Raw genomic sequence first — 18,076 nt, 5'->3', positions numbered from 1 at the left:
ATCTTTGACCAGTGAAAAGTATGTTTGGCTAGTGGATTGTTCATCTACAGTCACCTTATAGTATACAGTATTTAATAAATAAATTGATAAAGTATTTGAAAATGTATGCCAGAGAATCTGATAGCATGTAATTGGAGATCCTTTCCGCCCTGTATTCGGCCCTTCTCCTTAAAAAAAAAGAAAAAATCTTCTTGGTCAAATATTTTAGAAAATCTTTCTCTACCTTCCCAGAGTGGAGTAGCTCCTGTGTCAGCACATGTTGGAAACTAACCAAAATCTAAAAACAGTACTAGATACACTGGGCAGTTTCTAAACCACTGAGCTATGGTCTACCTCTCCTTTGATTGTTCGAATGAGATTTTACAGATATATTTCATGATTGTGAAGTAGATGTGATGGATAATCTGCATTCATATTTATTTGTACAAATTTCTCACATTTTACACTAAAACATGTACAGGAAGGTACAAAGCACACTTTATTTCAGAATTCAACTATGAGATGTGTGCAATTGATAAGGCAAGCTTTTACAAATCCTTTTCACAGGTATACCAAAACATTGCAAATAAATAATTTGCATGCAATTTCTATCTTAAATTGTGACTTTGGACTTACATCCTTTTTTTAAGTTTTGATCTTACTCTGTTGCATTACTTATTAATGCATAAATTCACAAGGATTTAACATCTGTATCAAACTTTTATTTTAGTAGTTAGGTAGATTTGAGTAGTGGAGAAAGAAAAGGGTAAACACATAGAATTCATCTGTGTGATTGTGCATACTTCATGCTAGCCCTGCAGTGTCCAAATCGCCTTTTCATCTATATAGAACCCTAAAAACCTTAACAATCGCAACCCTGGCTGTTATAAGCAGTGTTGTCAAATATCTTCTTTTGACTGTTTTATGAACATGTTAAAATTTATTAAAATGGTATAACTCTGAGATCTTTCATGTTAAATTGACTATTTCTGCACCATACAAGACAAAGCCTGCAAACGTCATGTCAAAAAATGGAAGCACACTGAGCAGAGTTGTAAATTTAGAAAAGCGAATTGCTTCCCCTGGCAAAGACAACAGGAATAATCTGAGCCCTGATCACGTCTTAAAATAAGTCAGCAGAAACTGTTAAGACGTTTTATTTATAATGTTCCAAACAAGGAGGGGGAGGTCTATAGATAGAGGGGGGGGGGGGGGCCAAAAACAAACAGCAAACTTGAACAGTATGTATTCTTCCTCCTGACTCACAGCCTCGAATGCACACTGATCCTGAGGTCTGAACAGACTGTGTTGCATCGATATCTCTAGCATCTTTCTTCTTCTGTTGTGAGTCGTGTCTTCACTGAGGCTGGAGAAAAAGACGGATGTCTGACTTTATGCTGCACCGGAATATTAAAAAACACAAAAGGAGTCTCAGGAATAGGAGCAAAAGCTGACATCTACCACAGTGTTATCCTGAGAGTTACAATTGAATAATCTATAACCGAAGCCAGGCTTTGGCTAAATACACATCAGTTTCATAAAAACATCCAAAAATAGTAGCACTTTATTCTGATTTGATAACAGCTAGATATGTAGTAGGGAAAGTTCATTTATAAAGAATTCAGCACTTTTGAAAAGTCATTAACATTTCATTCTATAAATACCAAAACGTCAACAATGAACAGTGAAAACTAAAAGTGCAAATGTCAAGAAATGCATCAACATCAACTTGGCTTGTGAAATGTCAAATGAATATACAGTGGACTTTAAATCATAACGAAAGCTTACTCATGCCTGCCAACATACATACATTTTGTACAATCAACCAGTCTTTTCACATTTTTTGGCAAGATTCTCAATGTTCAAAAAGTCTACTTCCCAAATCTGCATGAAAACACAGATGATGTGCAAGATTATGGAAACACATTGTCTTCGATGACATTCAGTCTTAAACCCATTGGGACAGCAGGGTCCAGCATAAACACAAGAAAAGAAAGATAAGAAAAGTAATTCTTTTTTTTTTTTTTTTCAGTGCAAAAAAGAGAAAAAAAGAAAGAGCTCAATTCTTCAAAGTAGTAAGGTGTTAAAATGCTGAGAACAATCCATTTCATTGATAAACATTAATAATAGTGCTTTAGTATTAAATACCAGTTACTGACAGTCTTAGTTATTACAAATGTAAAGAACGAGTCTGGTGATAAATGTTTGTTTTGTTCTGGTCATTGAGTCGGAGCTAAACAAAGTTTTATCTGGGATTTAGGAGCTTCCTCATCTGTGCCTCACAACTTCACTGTCGACTAAAAACTCCCAAATAAAACTTAACAAAAAGGAGACACTGTTGTAGATGTTAACATCCCACATACATGCTCGGGCTGCTCTTAGTGTTCATAAATTCAAAGCTTAAAACAATCCTCCCGTTTAAAAACCATTTGATAAACACCACAGATAGCTGCTACGTCTTAAAAACTGTGACACAGCCAGTGTACAGAAGTCACCGTCAGCAGCACAATGAGGTTTAGTTTTCCCTGCAGGGATGTCACACTTTTTAAGACCAAGCTACCTATGGGCTTACCGAAGCGTGGTTTCTTCAATATGCAACGATTAATAATACACGTTAGCACAAAGACAGGATTCAAAATTACATTTCTGGGCCTTTGGTTCCGATGCCTGTGAAGATCTTTCAAAGAAAAAGGAAAAAAAAGAAAAAAAGAAAGGAGATTGATTGGAACGATTAGCCGCCCTCAAGACATTATGATAAAAGTGTAGTGAGGTATTTGAAATTGAGAAAGTCACTTCCATTTTAAATCTAATCAACTAGAAGTTGTTTCCTGATTTCATACATTTATAATGCATATATTTCTGTTACCATAGTTGTGTCCTCTCTTTGTTTTCCCATCACAGTTCTTCAAAACTGAATAGAGGCGACCGAGCTGCAGCATTATTGCAGAGATAAAGTTATACCAACGTTTCTAACTGAATTTTTGAGGACAGCAGACCGGCCAATTCCTCACAGATCTCCAACACGAGTAAAAAGCTTGTGACAATTAGCCTAAAGATATGTTACAGCCCTGGTCTTGATCAAGTTTTATGTTAAGTGTTTAAATGATGATAGGATTTGTTGTCAACAATCCAAAACAAAATCGACCATCACCAGCCTCGTCCTTTCATATTTTCTGATGGCCATATAGAGTCTCATCCAGTCTCACACGAGTTCATATTCTCCTTTAAAGTAAAAAGAATCCACATCTAAACGTCAAACATAGTAGAAATAAGGCCCAGAAAAATCATACTCTGTCCCTATGTTACATTTCGTTTTAGCTTCAACTACTGTATTTCCTTCTATCAGCCACTTTTTTTTTCATGAATTCCCCATATGTGGGTCTGAGCTTGAGGGGTTCGATTCCATCTCAGTATCTTCTGACTCCTTCCCGTTCGCCTGCTCGTCCACACCTTTGTCGTCGCTCGTCTCTGACCCGTTTTCCTGTGACGTTTCTTCCTCTTCCTTTTTATCTGGCACTTGATTAAAATCGGTCCTTGGGATTTTTTCCTCCCTTCCTGAAGAAAGGGAGGGTGAGTGTTTTGAAGTCTTAAGGGGGGTTTGCGATGATGGGCTCGTTTGACCAGAGGCTTTATTAGACCCCGCTTTGTCTTCCATCTGCCCACCGGCCGAGTCCCCAGCGGAGCCGTTGCTTGGCAGCACCTTATTATCCTCCCTCTTCTTCTTCGGTGGTTTTTCCGTGTCTATGTCGCCATCTGTTTGCATAATGTTGTCTGCTTCCTGCTTGCTGTCCTTCGAGTTGTTGCTAAGTTTCTCCCCACTGTCTGCGCAGGGCTTAGGTTCTGACGTCACAGACTCAGGACTGGGTGACTGATCCATCTCATCAACATTCTCTGTTGAGTCACTTCCATTACCAAATATTTCATTATTAGATTCTGCTTCAGCATCTCCATTACTGACAGTCTCAGCGTCTGATTTTGGCTCAGGGGACGCCTCTGATTCTTTGTTTTTCTCTTTACACACAGTTTTATCAGTTCCCTTCTGAGCCTTTGAAATAGTATCAAGTCCTTCCTCTTTTTGTTGCCCAACAGTTTCTCCATCTTTGCTTTTACCCCTTGTAATCACTTCCTCTTTTCCATCTCCATTCCCAACTGCATCCAATCTTTTCTCTGCTTTCCTGAATTGTTTCTGAATCTTTCTGGGACACCACACAAACTTATCCTTTGGCTCAAAGTGGAGGTACGCAAAGCGCACAAGCTCCTGACGTTTCTGCTTGTCCTTGACAGCAAACAGGAAGTAGTCCAGGACGCTGCGTTTAACACTGCCGAGGGTCTTTTTAACTAGAGTCTCTTCCAGAAAGAAGCGCACAAGAGGGGCCTGGAAGTGCTCAAAGCCCAGCTCGCCGAGGCTCTTCAGGATGCGAGTGATGCGCAGGTTGTTGTGCATGTTTCTGCAAGAGAGGGCGAGTTGAAATTCCAAACCACAAAGACATACCTGCGATACTGCTACCATGAAAAAGTTTGGATCATTACCGCTCGAGATTTCCAAATCGCTCCTTCCAGTTATCTGCTCGTTTCACTTCACCCGTCTCTTTGCTGACCAAACGGATGCCATAGAAGCCCAACATGAGCTCATAGGACTCGACAAGTCTCCTTTTGGCGTCCTCGTTCTTCTTGAAGGCCTTGTGAGCAAATACAGCAGAGGCAATAATATAAAGAAAATGCATCACAGTTTGTCCATTAATGACTACCCCTAACATTACCACTGAAAGAAAAAAAACTTATAACTCATTTTCTAGTAAGTCAATGTACTCTAGTGAGTCCACATTCCAGCTGTTACTTTTCTTCCGGCTCGGATGTGTTGAAGTTCTGTTTTTCAGTGTGAATAGGTGTGTCAGCCCCCAGGAGCTGATTGGCCGATTCATTTTTCCTGGTATTGCTGATGAAAGAACACAGAGAGGTCTTCCCCCCCCCCACCCCCCATTAACGCAGGAACATGACGTCACTGCAGCGCTCGAGGGGAACTCCATGTCTCGCCACTTTTTCTTTGTTAGCTAATTAAGTCTATTCAGTTAAGTGTGAGGTTATTTAGGGGGAACTATCCAGCTAATTTAACCTTCAGACTCGGTTTCGTTAGTTATGTTTGGCACTGATTCCCCCTGAAGCTTGTTATCTCACTAACATGTTGCTGTTCACTATTTTCTGTCCTGTAAATACACAACATTGCGGTGAAAACAGTGACTGTTTGGGAAGTGAGGGATTTGGGGCCTTTATTCAGGTTGCTACACACAGGGCTTAACAATAGACTCACCTCGATTTCCTTCTTGGTGAGTTCTGAAGCCATGTAATTAACCCCCGGCTCTCGCAGTGGAAACAGCCTTATGATGGCAGAGGATTCAAGAGAGAAACAGAATCTGTGAGCATCTTAAAAGTGATTAAATTAAGACGATGTCAGCTTTTCAAACTCTCTGTAAGCCAAATATAAAACATGTTTTTGGTCCTTAATAAATAAAATGACCACATACAATTTTGAAGCCTCACTGACCCTGAATTAATCTGCAAAACTAATGCACTGCTAGGACGTTTTACCACATTTGTGTCATTATTGGGAAAACGTTTGAGTGATGCACAGGGCAAAACATGAATGTAGTCTTCTTCACAAACGTTTCAATCACTGAGCAGGAGATTCATTGACTTATTACTGACATCAAAACCCATCCAAACCTAAAATATCCTATTTTATGGTCGCAAGCCGCTGTGTCACAAGAAGACATTTTTGTTAAAATAGCTTTACTTCCACACAGCACAAACAATACGTACCACTGGATGTACGAGTGAACTCTCTCCAATCGCTTGTAGTCATTTTTCCATTCCTTAAGAAATGACTCTATGTAGACATCTGTGCCACAGGACAAAGACAACATCAGGAAACAGGGCACTCACGTTCCCAAAATGTTCAACATGTTTAAAAAACACAAAAAAAAAAAAAAAAAACTAATCTAAAAATGTTACCATCTGGAGCAGAGGGAAATTTATTAAGATAAAACTGCAAATTGTTCATTTTGTCTTCGGAGCACTCGTCATCAGCGACATTCTGCAAGAACAAAAAAAAGAAAGTGGATCATTTGACATCTGTCATTTGTGGTATTGAAGATATTCTGCTGGATTCTTTGGCTGTTATTTACCGGGTATCCTCTTCTGTAGGTCTGCATGTCCTTTGCTGCTCTTATGTTTCTTGGCGTATGATGCCACTATAAATGAGAGTGAGAGTGAAATCAACCTGACATACTCCACATTGGATGTTGAAACACATTTAAAGTCACATTTAAAAAATCAACCATGTCGTGATAAGTTATAGTTAGTAGAGCTCCAATGATCTGGCTCACAAATGAAGTCCAAATGCTCGTTTAGGGTGTTTAACTTGAGCTGATCATAACAGGATATGTATATCAAATTATGTAAGATGCTAAAATGATTACAGAAACATCACATCAGCTACATCCAGCCCCTGAGAATAAAGCTAACATCAACTGCTAGCCGGGCTAGTTAGCAATCCTGCAGCAGAGGCAAAAAAAAAGCTATCATTAGCTTTCCAGTCATGGCAATGTTAGCCTGGCCGGGTGCAAACCAGCGTGTTTCTAGTCCACGTATCTAACACAGTAACAGGATTTAGGTACGGTATGGGTTAGATTATAGTACAAGAAAGGCGTACAGTTACTAAAGTCCAGGCAGACTTGTTTTTGTCTGGACATAAGCGGCGGGTTTGGCTCTCTCCGGCCGGGTCGTCTCCATCACTCTCTGTGTCCCAGGTCGAGTCGTACTCACACACACAGTCGTCCTCCATAATGTTCGATATAATGTGACTAACTAAAGCTAAATACGTGTGCAAACCTTGTTTAGGCGAAGTAAACAAACAGACAAGAGTCAAGTTACACTTGCATGTTCAGGTTAAACAGGGACGGCTCTGACCATCCGTCTATCCAGTCTACCATCGTCAGACAGCGGCACCAAGACGCCTTCATGTGCTTCCTTAAAAGAAGAAATTCTCCACACCTACATTACTTGACATACATTTGCCGTCACTTTAAACGGGAAAAGAAGTTAATTTAAACAGTATATTTTAATAGTTATTTAATTTGATAAAAAAACAAGTGAGTTGAGGTTTATGCCTCTGTGGATCACTTTAACAATGAAGAGTTTGGCGTACGGTGGCCTAAACAAGTAATAAATCCTGACCCTGGTCTTCTTCATCAATTGGCAGAAACAAAGCCCTTTGTCCTCTTTCGGTCACTGCGATGGAATAAAAATGTCTTTATTGTGGGGATATGTTGCGGTAAACGAAATGGCTGGTGTTTTTTTTATTTTTTATAAAGCATTAATTTTTCCGACGCAACAGGAACGCAACACACTTGCTGTGTTGGTTGAAGGTGATAAACCAGCTGATATGAGTCAGGAAGCTTATCTTAGCTACAAGAAAACTCTCTGGACTCTTATGTAAAGAGCAATGCTGAAAAGCTTTTTGAACTTTATAAACAAACACACGTACTGCACAACACGACATAGAATAGGCTTATACTAATTTATCACAATCTAAAAATCCCTCAGGATTTTGCCGGATAGAGGTTTTAAAAAAAAAAAGAGGAATCAAGCTACTTATAGTATGTATTTTTACAATATACATTTACACTACATTTTCTTTCTTTTTTGCTGTGTGTGGAAACAGATGTCCATATAACTACGAATAATAACTACGAATAATAATAACAATAATGCTGCAGATAGTGACAACTCAACTTACAGTGAAACCAAAGCAGAAAAGCAGCATCCAATTAATTCACACTGAAAAAAAGTTTACATCAAAGCAACGCTTTGCAGGGAGAAAGTGACTTTGGTTAATTCAAGTCAGAAAAGTAGCTAAAACTCTGTTGAAAAAAAGATCAAATTGACAATATGTGCAATACAAAATTATAAGAAAAAACAAAAAAAAAGTAACATGTTGTTGACAGGGGCTGTTTATATTGAGTTCAATTCGAGCAGAGAGGTCATGGTAAAATTGGTGTCCTTTTGAGGTCCACAATTGATTGTGTTTTTAGTTGTTTGCTAAGACATAAATGACAATCAAGTTATTTGAAGCCTGTGTGAGTAACGTTTGTTTTGTGTGGATATTGGTGCCCCTTGTGGACAAGGTGGTATGTACTGTATTAGCTCTTTCACTGATCTTGCGCTTTATAATGAAATATGTGGACTGCAATAAGTCAACGGTCATTTTCTAGATTCGTCCCTTTCTGTTTTTTTTCTTGCAAAATAAAAAAGGCCTAAAAACCCTTCATGATATGAGAACAGGGGTAAAATAGAAATAGTTTATAATAAATTTTATGAAAAACATATAACAGCATTACAAGTTGCAACCTTCAAACAATGTAGCCATAACCAGTCACTGCGTAAAATCGGTCTGATTTTTCTGGTGACACACTCTCTTTTGTCATTAGAAACATCTCACATGCTTAATATCTTCAGCATATCACATCGTAAATTGGATTCTGTTATTCAGCCTGTAAAGACCTTCAGTGCAAAGACAGAGTCAGAGGTGTGATCATATAATTGGACCGTGATGTCCATCTTTTCAGTAATTGCACAGATGCATTCACCCATGGGAACAATTTTCACTAGAAGCAGGTATAAATAGAGCTGTGTATTAACACAAGGGATTCAATGTTGAATCGCCACTGGTGTGGGTTTCTATTTTTGGCTTTTGTTACTGTGGAAACCAAGGGGCTCTGCAAGCATCCACTATTTGCTGTTGCTATTTAGTGCCTCCGCTTCATGGATTCCATATTGGAATATTTGAAATGTAACACACACGTGGAACGATTTCTTATTACACAGAGAAATTATAACACGTATACCAAGGCTGGCTGGCTGTTTTTGAAGGAAATCTGAATGTGAATTTAAGACTATCTAACGCTATACTTTCACATCAAAAATGAAGTTTCTTGCTTCCCGTTTACTCCAGCACGAGCCCTGTGGGCGGAGTCACCTGAGGACAGTCTATTTATGATGGAACTCCAGCTATTCCTATTTTGTCACCAAGTTATTATGTGTAAATTTACTGTAGATTGCTAAATGAAATGCTGCTTTTAAGCGTCGGCGACAAATGAAACCAACTCAAATTTGTTGCGCATGCGCATCTACCCAATCAACCAAAGATAAATGGCACCATCGGAACAAACAACTCACTGATTCAAACCGGAGGCCTATACGACGAAGCAGGATTTGAGCTTAGCGAGGTAACTTCAGGGTTAACCCTGGGTTTTCACTCCTACGAGGGTCGATTACTTTTTACCTGGGTAACTAATGCTGAACACCTAACCTGCTCCGGAGCAGGTTATGTTGGAGATAAGAGATCAAACTTTGAAAATCTCCGCCCACTGACCAATCAGATCTTTTGATCGTGGAGCTCTCGGAGCTGATCGAGAGGGGGGAGGACACTTTATGTGTCCCGCACGATTTTACATTAGACTATAGTCCGTGTAGTTTATGATTATGTTTCACTGATATCCTTCAACAGAGACTGAAGAAAGCGCCGTAACATTTTAGTTGAAGATGTAGGCTACAATTGCGAATATTTTCTTGTGGCTTTGAATTGTATATTCATTAAAGTTTAATGTCTCAAAGTCAAATATAAGCTGCAGTTTTTACTCGCAGATTTTCCTTTTTTTTTTGTCCTTCCTGCATTTGTTAATAGGCCTCGGGTCTCGCTTCATGCTCTATTGTGAAATGTCGACAATAGGCCACGTTGGTTACTTTGTGTAGGCGATAACGTTTACACCCCCAAGGGCGTGATGCGGGCTCAGGAGAGGTCGCGGGCGACCCCCCCCCCCCCCCCCCCCCCCCCCCCCCCCCCAAGGGCGTGATGCGGGCTCAGGAGAGGTCGCGCAAAAAAATTTGTCTGTGTACACATACAAATCAGCGCCATATAGAGTTACTCTCAAATATTGCATTTTAAAGCAGTCAAAAGAGGGATATGCATTGACATGTGACACACACATACACACAGAGACTTTGAAACTAAGTAGGCCTACTTTGAGTGGCAGCAGCGCAGCGCTGTCCTCTCGCCAGTCCTCCTGTCAGTACAGCTGGATGCAGCGTCAGAGAACCTTCTCATCCTTCCATCCGGACCAAAACTTCTTTAAGGTTCTTTTTAAAAGCAAGCTGAATCAGCTGGGCCTTGCTTACGAGCAGCATACTGCGCCGACACTCTGAGAAGATGCTTTGGAGCATGGAAAATGAGTTTTCACACATGACTGTAGAAGCTCCTAAAGTTAGGGCAAAGGTGTGTGCTGTGAGAACAGTCGGCATAGCCTTGATTTATATAGATATCCAGGGCGAAATTAAGTGAGAAAGCGGCAAAAAAATCATCCAGCTTTCAAAAATGAGTAAAGTTGAGAGGCTACAGGCTACATCATTTACGTAGCTTAACTTTCTTTTTAGTCAGTCTGTAATAGGCTGTTGCAGTGTAAATTCCCATCAAACACAATCACACCATTGTTCCTTTATATTTTTGATGGTTTACCGATAAAGAATGCAACATAATTTGGATCTATGATAATATAATACTAAGTTTAAAAAAAAAAGATCTGTACCTCAAGTGGGGGGGCACAAGCATTTATGCAGGCGGGCCCGGCCCCCTGTGGCCCACCGATAGCGACGGGTGTGTTGTAGACCTGTGGATTTTACGCTGTAAGAAATAAACCAACCTGTCATAAAGCGACCTGTATGTAGTCGCATCATTAGTCTCTATTTGCTAATATGGTTGCTATATAATCGATAAACTATGGGTAGGATGTCTTTTTTTCTTAGCATGTTACACTGTTAAGGAAGTATGCAATGACCGAACAGATAAAAGGATACGAGCAAATGTAATTGTCATTGGCCTACAAACACAATAAAAACAAGTTATGTTATGATATTATCCCAAGTCACAAGTGCATCTGTTCTGTTCTCTGTTGTGTCGATACAAAGCATACAGCACCAAATATAACTCAGTCTTTCAGCGACACATCTGAGGGGATAATCCTTCAGTCTTATGTTGTTTCGTCTATGATCTCTGAGGATAAAGGCCACAGCTTTTACCACCAAGTGTTTAGTTATAGTCTGTCGCCATAGTAACTACAGTGTATGTATCTCTGAAACGGTGCCAGCGTGCATTCTTTTTTTTAACTTCTACTTTGCTTATTTTAGTTCATGCAACATGATACTCATGAAAATAATGAAATACTGTATGTGTTTGTTTACAGTGGCTTCAATCGTCTGTTACAACCGTATTGTTCAGATTGGACTCATGGATTAATTAATACTGCATTAGTGATTGTATGCATGCTGCCTATCTTTAAGCAACCTTTATATGCTGAACGAAATAAAAGTTGAGATTTAATGTTCCAAATCTTAAGAGCCATAGAATATGGATTGTGTTTTTTTGGGACTTTTGCTCAAGAGTATTGTTATTTTATAGCCTTGCTTTAGGCTGTTCCTCAAAGATTCATCCCCCTCAAACATTTATAGCGGCAGGTTTAAAGTGGCTTTGGTATGCCTCGTCTTGGCACTGTGTCAGATATGCTGGTAGCCTGGTAAATCTAAAGCTACTGGATTTATAATTGTGCATCATGCCTTATATTTGCTGATTTTCTGCAACTAATGTAATTTTTCACTAATCCTGCATATTGTTAGAGTTGTGTGTAATCTAGTTAAGGCAAAAACTCTGCAGTATACCCCCCCCCCCCCCTTTTTTTCTTTTCTTACAATGATCGCTGCATACATGCTTGAGTAACATACAAAGGTAACTAAAGGCATCACAAATGCAAGGAAAGTTCCGCATTGGCTCTGCCTGCTGTGAATGTATGCATTTTTAAAATAACTCGTAATCCTTCACTCTGCGGTTTTTGCAATATTCCCTCCCCAAATTTAGATGTCTTTCTCTTCCTCATTTGTTCTCATCATCTTTTTACGGCTCCTTTGATAACAGGTCTATTTTCTTCAATTTCTGTCTGTGTCAGGTTGTCCCTGTCTGTAATTTTCTCCCTGTCAAAGCACAGCTGTTCCCTGCTAAAGACCATTCTCAAAGTTCGGCTTTAACAGAGGAGCTTAATTTTTAGAAGCCTTCCTCTAGCATTTTGCCAGATTTGCATTTTATTTTTTTGTCCTGCAAAATTGGCAGATGGGTTTTATTTAGAAGAGAAGTACGCCTCCAGGCACAAGGTCCCTTTTTTGTCTGCATGATGCCATGTGCATCTTAAAAACACTTTTGTACCATCTGCATATTCTCTCACAGCCTCACCAAACAGAGAGGGTGTCTTTTTGATTTCACGAGATGGACAAATGCTTTGTATGGACGGTTTAATATGAAAACATGTGGGTAACATTAGACTAGATGGCTTTTATTCCTGAAAAGTGAGAGCTTTGAAAAAGAAAACAGAATATTTAGAGCTGCTGATACTGTTGTCCCCATATGCCAGCTGCTAATTGAAACATATACCTGTGACAGAGAGAGAGAGAGAGAGAGAGAGCAACACATGAGCAGAACCAAATCAATGGCCTTTCTCTCATAGGTCTAAATACTGCTCCTTAAGCTCAGGGCCGCTAGGGATTGATGGGCCTCCTCACTTTGTTCCAGGTCCTTGGGCAAAGGCTGTGAATACAAGCTGTGTTGATTGATGGCAGGCTGTGAGGCCTGCAGGTACCTCTCTTTTCAGCTGAGATGTAATTGATTTATGGAGAGCTGGTTTGAATCACAACAGGGATGTAAGTGTGCTGATTTAGCCACTTAACACAGAAACAGGGCTGGCAGGCAGGTTGCTCTGTTTAAGAGGAACAAAAAGAACATAGAGTAAGACACTTGCAGAGTGAGTATGTGTGTGTGTGTGTGTATCTGTCTGTCTGATATGACATAATTTATCAAACAAGAGACTGGATCATTTCACTCAACATACTGTATTACCTCACTGAAAGTCCAAGTTCTGGTTGCCATGGTAACCATGTATCACCTAGTCGGTTTGCAAAAAAGCATCAACAGACGCTGTTTGTATGGTCACTGAACTTGCATCAGTTATCTCATGTGCAGAGAGACACAAAACACCAAAACACACACCTCCAAAACATTTGGACACAAGAAGTCATAATCTGAGAAAACACATGAGCAGTTAATGTGCATCACTTTCGCTGTCAGGCCAATTTAACAAGAGCAGCTCAGATGAAAAGGCCTATTTAAAAATAGCTTCTGAATGCATAATGTACTTATATAGATTGGGTTATTTTTTTCCCTGATAACACCATTTATTTATTATTTCTAAGCTTTGAAGTTGATCATAATTTACTTAGGGTGAATTTTTACAAGAGTTAAAAACATATTTTATGTACTGAAATTATGTCTTTTTAAAATACATTCATATTTGTTATGAACAGAATTGGGCATGCTGTAAATATAGGCCCTCTATTGTTAATGCTGGATTGAAGGCATTTAATGTTTGGCAAATACCTCAACGATAGCCATATAAGTATTATAGAATCTAAAGCACTTAAGTATTTACAATTTAATAAGTATAGCACATTTGTTATGTAATTTAACATGTTGATGTTTTAACAAATAGATATTTAAAGAACTTATTAAAGTAATATATTCATCTTTTAACGACTGTCTCGAAAAGGTGTGTGTGTGTGTGTGTGTGTATTTGAACCTCTGCTCTGACGCGTTTGTCCTGACCTCCGCTGCGCAGTGCGCGCTCCCTATGGTAGCTGTCCATGGTGCTGAACCCCCCTCTTCAGGTTTTAGATTGGTATCTTCTGGGTCGAGTCAGGACCTCACTTGTTGCACACACACACAGCTGCTAACCATGATTCTTATTCAGAGGAAATGTTTACACACAGCGTTTTATTTGTGACTGCTTTGCGCATGCGAAGAAGCAGGCTGCGACCACTTGCTGAGACGGACGACCGTGTGAGAGCATCAATCGCTCTCTTCACGCACGGCACGACATGCGCGTTTTCAAATGAACGTGATTTCTGAACACATTGATTCAAATCGTGTGATTTTATTATTATTTTTTCGCTCTGCACGCCTCTGTCGCTTCTACGCTTTACGCAACAGGCTGCTGCAACACCAATGTGGAGTCTACACGCTGAAGAACCAGTCGAACACCTGTAACTGCAACGCTCTGCTCCGCCGTCTGGCTCATGCCGGCAGCGAGGATGAAGAAGCAAAACATCCGGACCCTGTCGCTCATCCTCTGCATGTTCTCCTACCTGCTGGTCGGCGCCGCGGTGTTTGACGCGCTGGAGTCCGAGTCCGAGAACTCTCGTAGGCGCATCCTGGAGCAGAAGCGCAACGAGATGAAGAAGAAGTACCGCTTCTCCGAGGACGACTACCGCGAGATCGAGCGAGTGGTGCTGCAAGCTGAACCCCATCGCGCGGGGAGACAGTGGAAATTTGCCGGCTCTTTTTACTTTGCCATAACAGTCATCACCACCATTGGTAAGTTCATGGAATGCTTCTGAGGGATTTAAACAATTATAATTTTCTTTTTAACCTGAATGCAACATTTAAGGCTTGTTTGTTGTCATAGAATTAACTATGTTTTGCCATCGAAGCATTGCTTCAGTATGTGTCACTGTATTCCTCTCATTTTTACCTCTCTGCATTAAGGTTATGGACATGCAGCACCAGGCACAGATGCAGGAAAAGTATTCTGCATGTTCTATGCCGTGCTGGGCATCCCCCTGACTCTGGTCATGTTCCAGAGCCTGGGAGAAAGGATGAACACATTTGTCCGATATCTCCTCCATAAGATGAAGCAGTGCCTGGGCTTCAGACACACAGAGGTGTCTATGGAGAACATGGTCCTGGTGGGCTTCCTGTCCTGCATCGGAACACTGTGTGTTGGTGCTGCAGCCTTCGCTTACTTCGAAGGATGGAGCTTCTTCCACGCTTACTATTACTGCTTCATCACGCTGACTACCATCGGCTTTGGGGACTTTGTGGCTCTGCAGAAGAAGGAGGACCTCCAAGAGAAAACGCCGTACGTGGCGTTCAGCTTCATGTATATCCTTGTGGGACTGACTGTCATCGGGGCCTTTCTGAACTTGGTGGTGCTTCGCTTCCTTACCATGAACACCGAGGATGAGAGGAGAGATGCTCAAGAAAGGGCTTCACTGAAGAGGGACAGAGGCCTCTTGGATGGGGGTCTACGTGTCATAGGGGAGCAGAGTAGAGACAGGGAGAGGAACAGGAGCAATGTGGTGCACAGTCGCACTCGTAGCCACAGCACGCTATTTCTCCCAATCGAGGAGGGGACCAGCCGCACAAACCTCATCTCTTCCCCAGCAGAGGATCAGGAGAGGCAAAGAAGCCCCTGCAGACACAGGCTGCATTTTCAAATCAAGACAGGAAGATGCAGGAGAGAGTCCAGCCTGAGCTCCCTCTGCTCGTGCGTGTGCTACCGTTTGGGCATGTGTGACAGTCCTTTTGTGTCCAACAGTGAACACCACGGCTGCCACATTAACTCTGTGTACTATAACTCAGTATCCTATAGGATCCAGGGCTGCTCACCTGGTTTCAGGGACAACACAGGACTGTCTTCCCCTGGAAGCACACTCTCACCTGGGCATAGCTTCCTGGAGTTCCCTCGCTCAAGAAGAAAGTCGGTGTAGAGAGAACTATATTTGTAAAGAGCATTTGCACAGAAGGTGAACAGTATTTTCAAGGTGTTACACTTCCATTTTTTTTCTTCTGCATGTCGAAAGAAGCTGAATCTTTTGCGGCTGCTGATTGTTTTGTTTTTGTTCAGCAGGGATGATTTCTTCTCTTTTTTGACAACAACTTTAATTTTGTTTTGCTGTTTTTTCTCGCATGTAAGCCACAGTGCAGTGCATGCTGAAGAGAATGTAAAGCACACAATGTGAATGCATGAGTGCTGTGAAAAGATGTCAACGGTCTCGCTTTTCATCTCCGACTTTTTCCGGAAGTATTTTGAATATAGTGCTTATCAATGATTGTATATCTGTTCAGTGAATGTACTGTATGTCAAGAATCCAAGTGACTCCTGCTTTAGGCAGAAACTTTTTCATGCCATAGCTAGAAGATGTCATTACACTTTTGTATTAAAAAAAAGCCTTAAATAACTTTTACCAACCACAGAATATATTTGGCTTCTTCGCTCAGTGAATTTAATAATTTCTTTTATTACTTAGAGCTGTACAAACATTTCTGTGCATTGCACAAAGGGATAATGATTGTTACATGGCTGATGGATGTAGCACACAACATACTGTATATGTAGCAGGTTACTTGTACACTTCTAACAAACCTGGGAAATTGTCACTTTTTAGCCAGGAAGGTGTTGTTTCCATGTAGACTTGGTTTCAATTCAGATTTGATGTGAACCTCTTACAGTGTTGTTTTATTAAACCAAAGCAAATTAGCATATTTTGTGTGTCTGTTTTCATTTGATCAGAGCTTGTTTAGTTTTAGAGTGCTTCAACAAATGTTGTTTTAGACAACGAGGATGCTTACATACCAAACGTTTCTTTGTATCAGGGTCATTTGTTAAATTGAGTTATGACTCGATTCAGGCGCAAATATTTTTAAACCAATTTAATCAACTTGAATCGACATTGCTGACGCTGAAAACTGACCCAATCAAGCACCTTAACTTTGTAGGAATGCGGACTTAAGTTCAACTTCAATTGCTTGTACCAATTTGGAATTTCTTAATGTTTTTATGTTAGCCTGAGATTCAGAGGAAAGCATTTCTCAAAAGCTCTTCTTAAAGTTTTAGCCTCAGAATTATTATTTTTTAAAATATTTTAGGGACCATTCTTGCGTTTTAATGGACAGGACAACTGAAGAGAGAATATTTGGAGCAGAGAGTGGGCGATGACATGCTCATAAACTCTGTACATGGGGTTTGTGACATAACCATTAGAAAAGGTTATACTGGTGCTCCATAGACTCAGATTTTTAAACAAAAATATGATAATTTTATAAATTTGCTGATTGACAATCAAGTATCCACAAGTGCAATTTAATCGAGAAGCAGTATAGCAATAGTCCTATTGTAATAATGCACTCACGGGGGGCGTTTTTTCAGACTAATGCGTATGACTGTATTTACTTTCAGTACATTTTGCTAGTAAAACTTGGGTGCTTAAACATGACAGCTGACATTTCACCTGAGTAAGTTCTCTCACTTTGCTGAATTGGACTGAAAGCAGCATTTTGATCTACCTATTATTCACACCATTAGTGAATTATTTACTCAGGATGTCCTGCATTTGTTTCTTTACTCTGAACTGTCACACGTGTCTTATCCGGTTGAGCAATGATGTTCACAACATAATGGACATGAAAAAGAAAACTCCTCAAGGGCAGCAACCACTATCTCAAATGTCAAACATCACCTTTTGCCATGAGATAAAATCCCATCATGTGTCCTCACAGCTACACATTGACTCCGTTTGGTATTTGAAAATCTGTTTTCAGTTTGAAAGGAGGAAGAGAAATCATGAAGTCTTTATGTAAGTGTCCCCCAAGCATACATTTCAGCCATCTGGTGATCTGCTGGAATAGATAGTACTTTACATATAAATGTAAAGGTGATTGGAAGATAGAAAGTGAAATGGTGATTTCTTATGAAATCCCATCAGCTCTTTCTCCACAGGGGTCGAGAAAGAGACATTTACTCTTCTGGGTTACATTTTATATTTAACTGATCTGTTTCTTACTGTGTGCAACACATGAGGTTCCACTACATGTCCACTTACAGACTTTCAGGATTTTTTCCTTCTGTGTAATAAATAAATAGAACAGAAAAAGACGAGAATGTATGATAACTTTGACAAGGAGGCCCTCTAAAGGGAAATAAAGGAAATGAAAGTCATGCTTGAAATGTAAAACATTTGGCCACTAGAGGGCAGTATATGTCCATGATTTGATTCAGCAAATAAGCAAGAGTTGAGTCATACGCAATAGAATAGTCAACTCTCAGCAGTAATATATTTTTTTTACTGATGAGATTTTTTATTTTTTTTTTAATTTACTATATTTTCTGCC

At 40.1% G+C, this 18,076-nt stretch overlaps 2 protein-coding genes across 4 annotated transcripts; one reads left to right on the top strand and one right to left on the bottom strand.

Moving 5' to 3' along the window:
• Positions 1-1,525: 1,525 nt before the first annotated feature.
• On the bottom strand, positions 1,526-7,078 carry LOC306834173 (uncharacterized protein). Of its 2 annotated transcripts, none has more exons than XM_079359984.1 (7): positions 6,916-7,078; positions 6,162-6,227; positions 5,989-6,070; positions 5,797-5,875; positions 5,288-5,354; positions 4,510-4,658; positions 1,526-4,427 (listed from the first exon to the last, which is right to left on the bottom strand). In XM_079359984.1, exons 2-7 carry the CDS (start codon positions 6,186-6,188, stop codon positions 3,338-3,340), a joined length of 1,494 nt encoding a protein of 497 aa, XP_079216110.1. In that variant the 5' UTR covers positions 6,189-6,227; positions 6,916-7,078; the 3' UTR covers positions 1,526-3,337. The 2 variants fall into 2 exon arrangements, with proteins under 2 accessions (XP_079216110.1, XP_079216109.1); XM_079359983.1 differs by having other exon boundaries at positions 6,689-7,077.
• Positions 7,079-8,835: 1,757 nt separating this feature from the next.
• Positions 8,836-16,441, top strand: LOC306834511 (potassium channel subfamily K member 15-like). 2 transcript variants are annotated; one of them, XM_079360442.1, is made up of 3 exons: positions 8,836-8,918; positions 14,117-14,500; positions 14,672-16,441. In XM_079360442.1, exons 2-3 carry the CDS (start codon positions 14,203-14,205, stop codon positions 15,673-15,675), a joined length of 1,302 nt encoding a protein of 433 aa, XP_079216568.1. In that variant the 5' UTR covers positions 8,836-8,918; positions 14,117-14,202; the 3' UTR covers positions 15,676-16,441. The 2 variants fall into 2 exon arrangements, with proteins under 2 accessions (XP_079216568.1, XP_079216567.1); XM_079360441.1 differs by lacking the exon at positions 8,836-8,918 and having other exon boundaries at positions 13,719-14,500.
• The last annotated feature ends 1,635 nt before the right edge of the window (positions 16,442-18,076 follow it).

Source organism: Symphodus melops (assembly GCF_947650265.1).
Source record: "Symphodus melops genome assembly, chromosome: 13".
NCBI classification, from domain to species: Eukaryota; Metazoa; Chordata; class Actinopteri; order Labriformes; family Labridae; genus Symphodus; species Symphodus melops.
This window is presented reverse-complemented; position numbering and strand designations above follow the sequence as displayed.

Bases quoted from the DNA above. Each gene is read 5' to 3' on its own strand.
- LOC306834511 (XM_079360442.1), top strand. From the start codon at position 14,203: ATGCCGGCAGCGAGGATGAAGAAGCAAAACATCCGGACCCTGTCGCTC. The intron at 14,501-14,671 runs GTAAGTTCATGG...CTCTGCATTAAG, and splicing joins AACAGTCATCACCACCATTG to GTTATGGACATGCAGCACCA.
- LOC306834173 (XM_079359983.1), bottom strand. From the start codon at position 6,820: ATGGAGGACGACTGTGTGTGTGAGTACGACTCGACCTGGGACACAGAG. The intron at 6,228-6,688 runs GTACGCCTTTCT...TCTCATTTATAG, and splicing joins CTGCCTGGACTTTAGTAACT to TGGCATCATACGCCAAGAAA. The intron at 5,876-5,988 runs GTAACATTTTTA...CCTGTGGCACAG, and splicing joins ATTTCCCTCTGCTCCAGATG to ATGTCTACATAGAGTCATTT.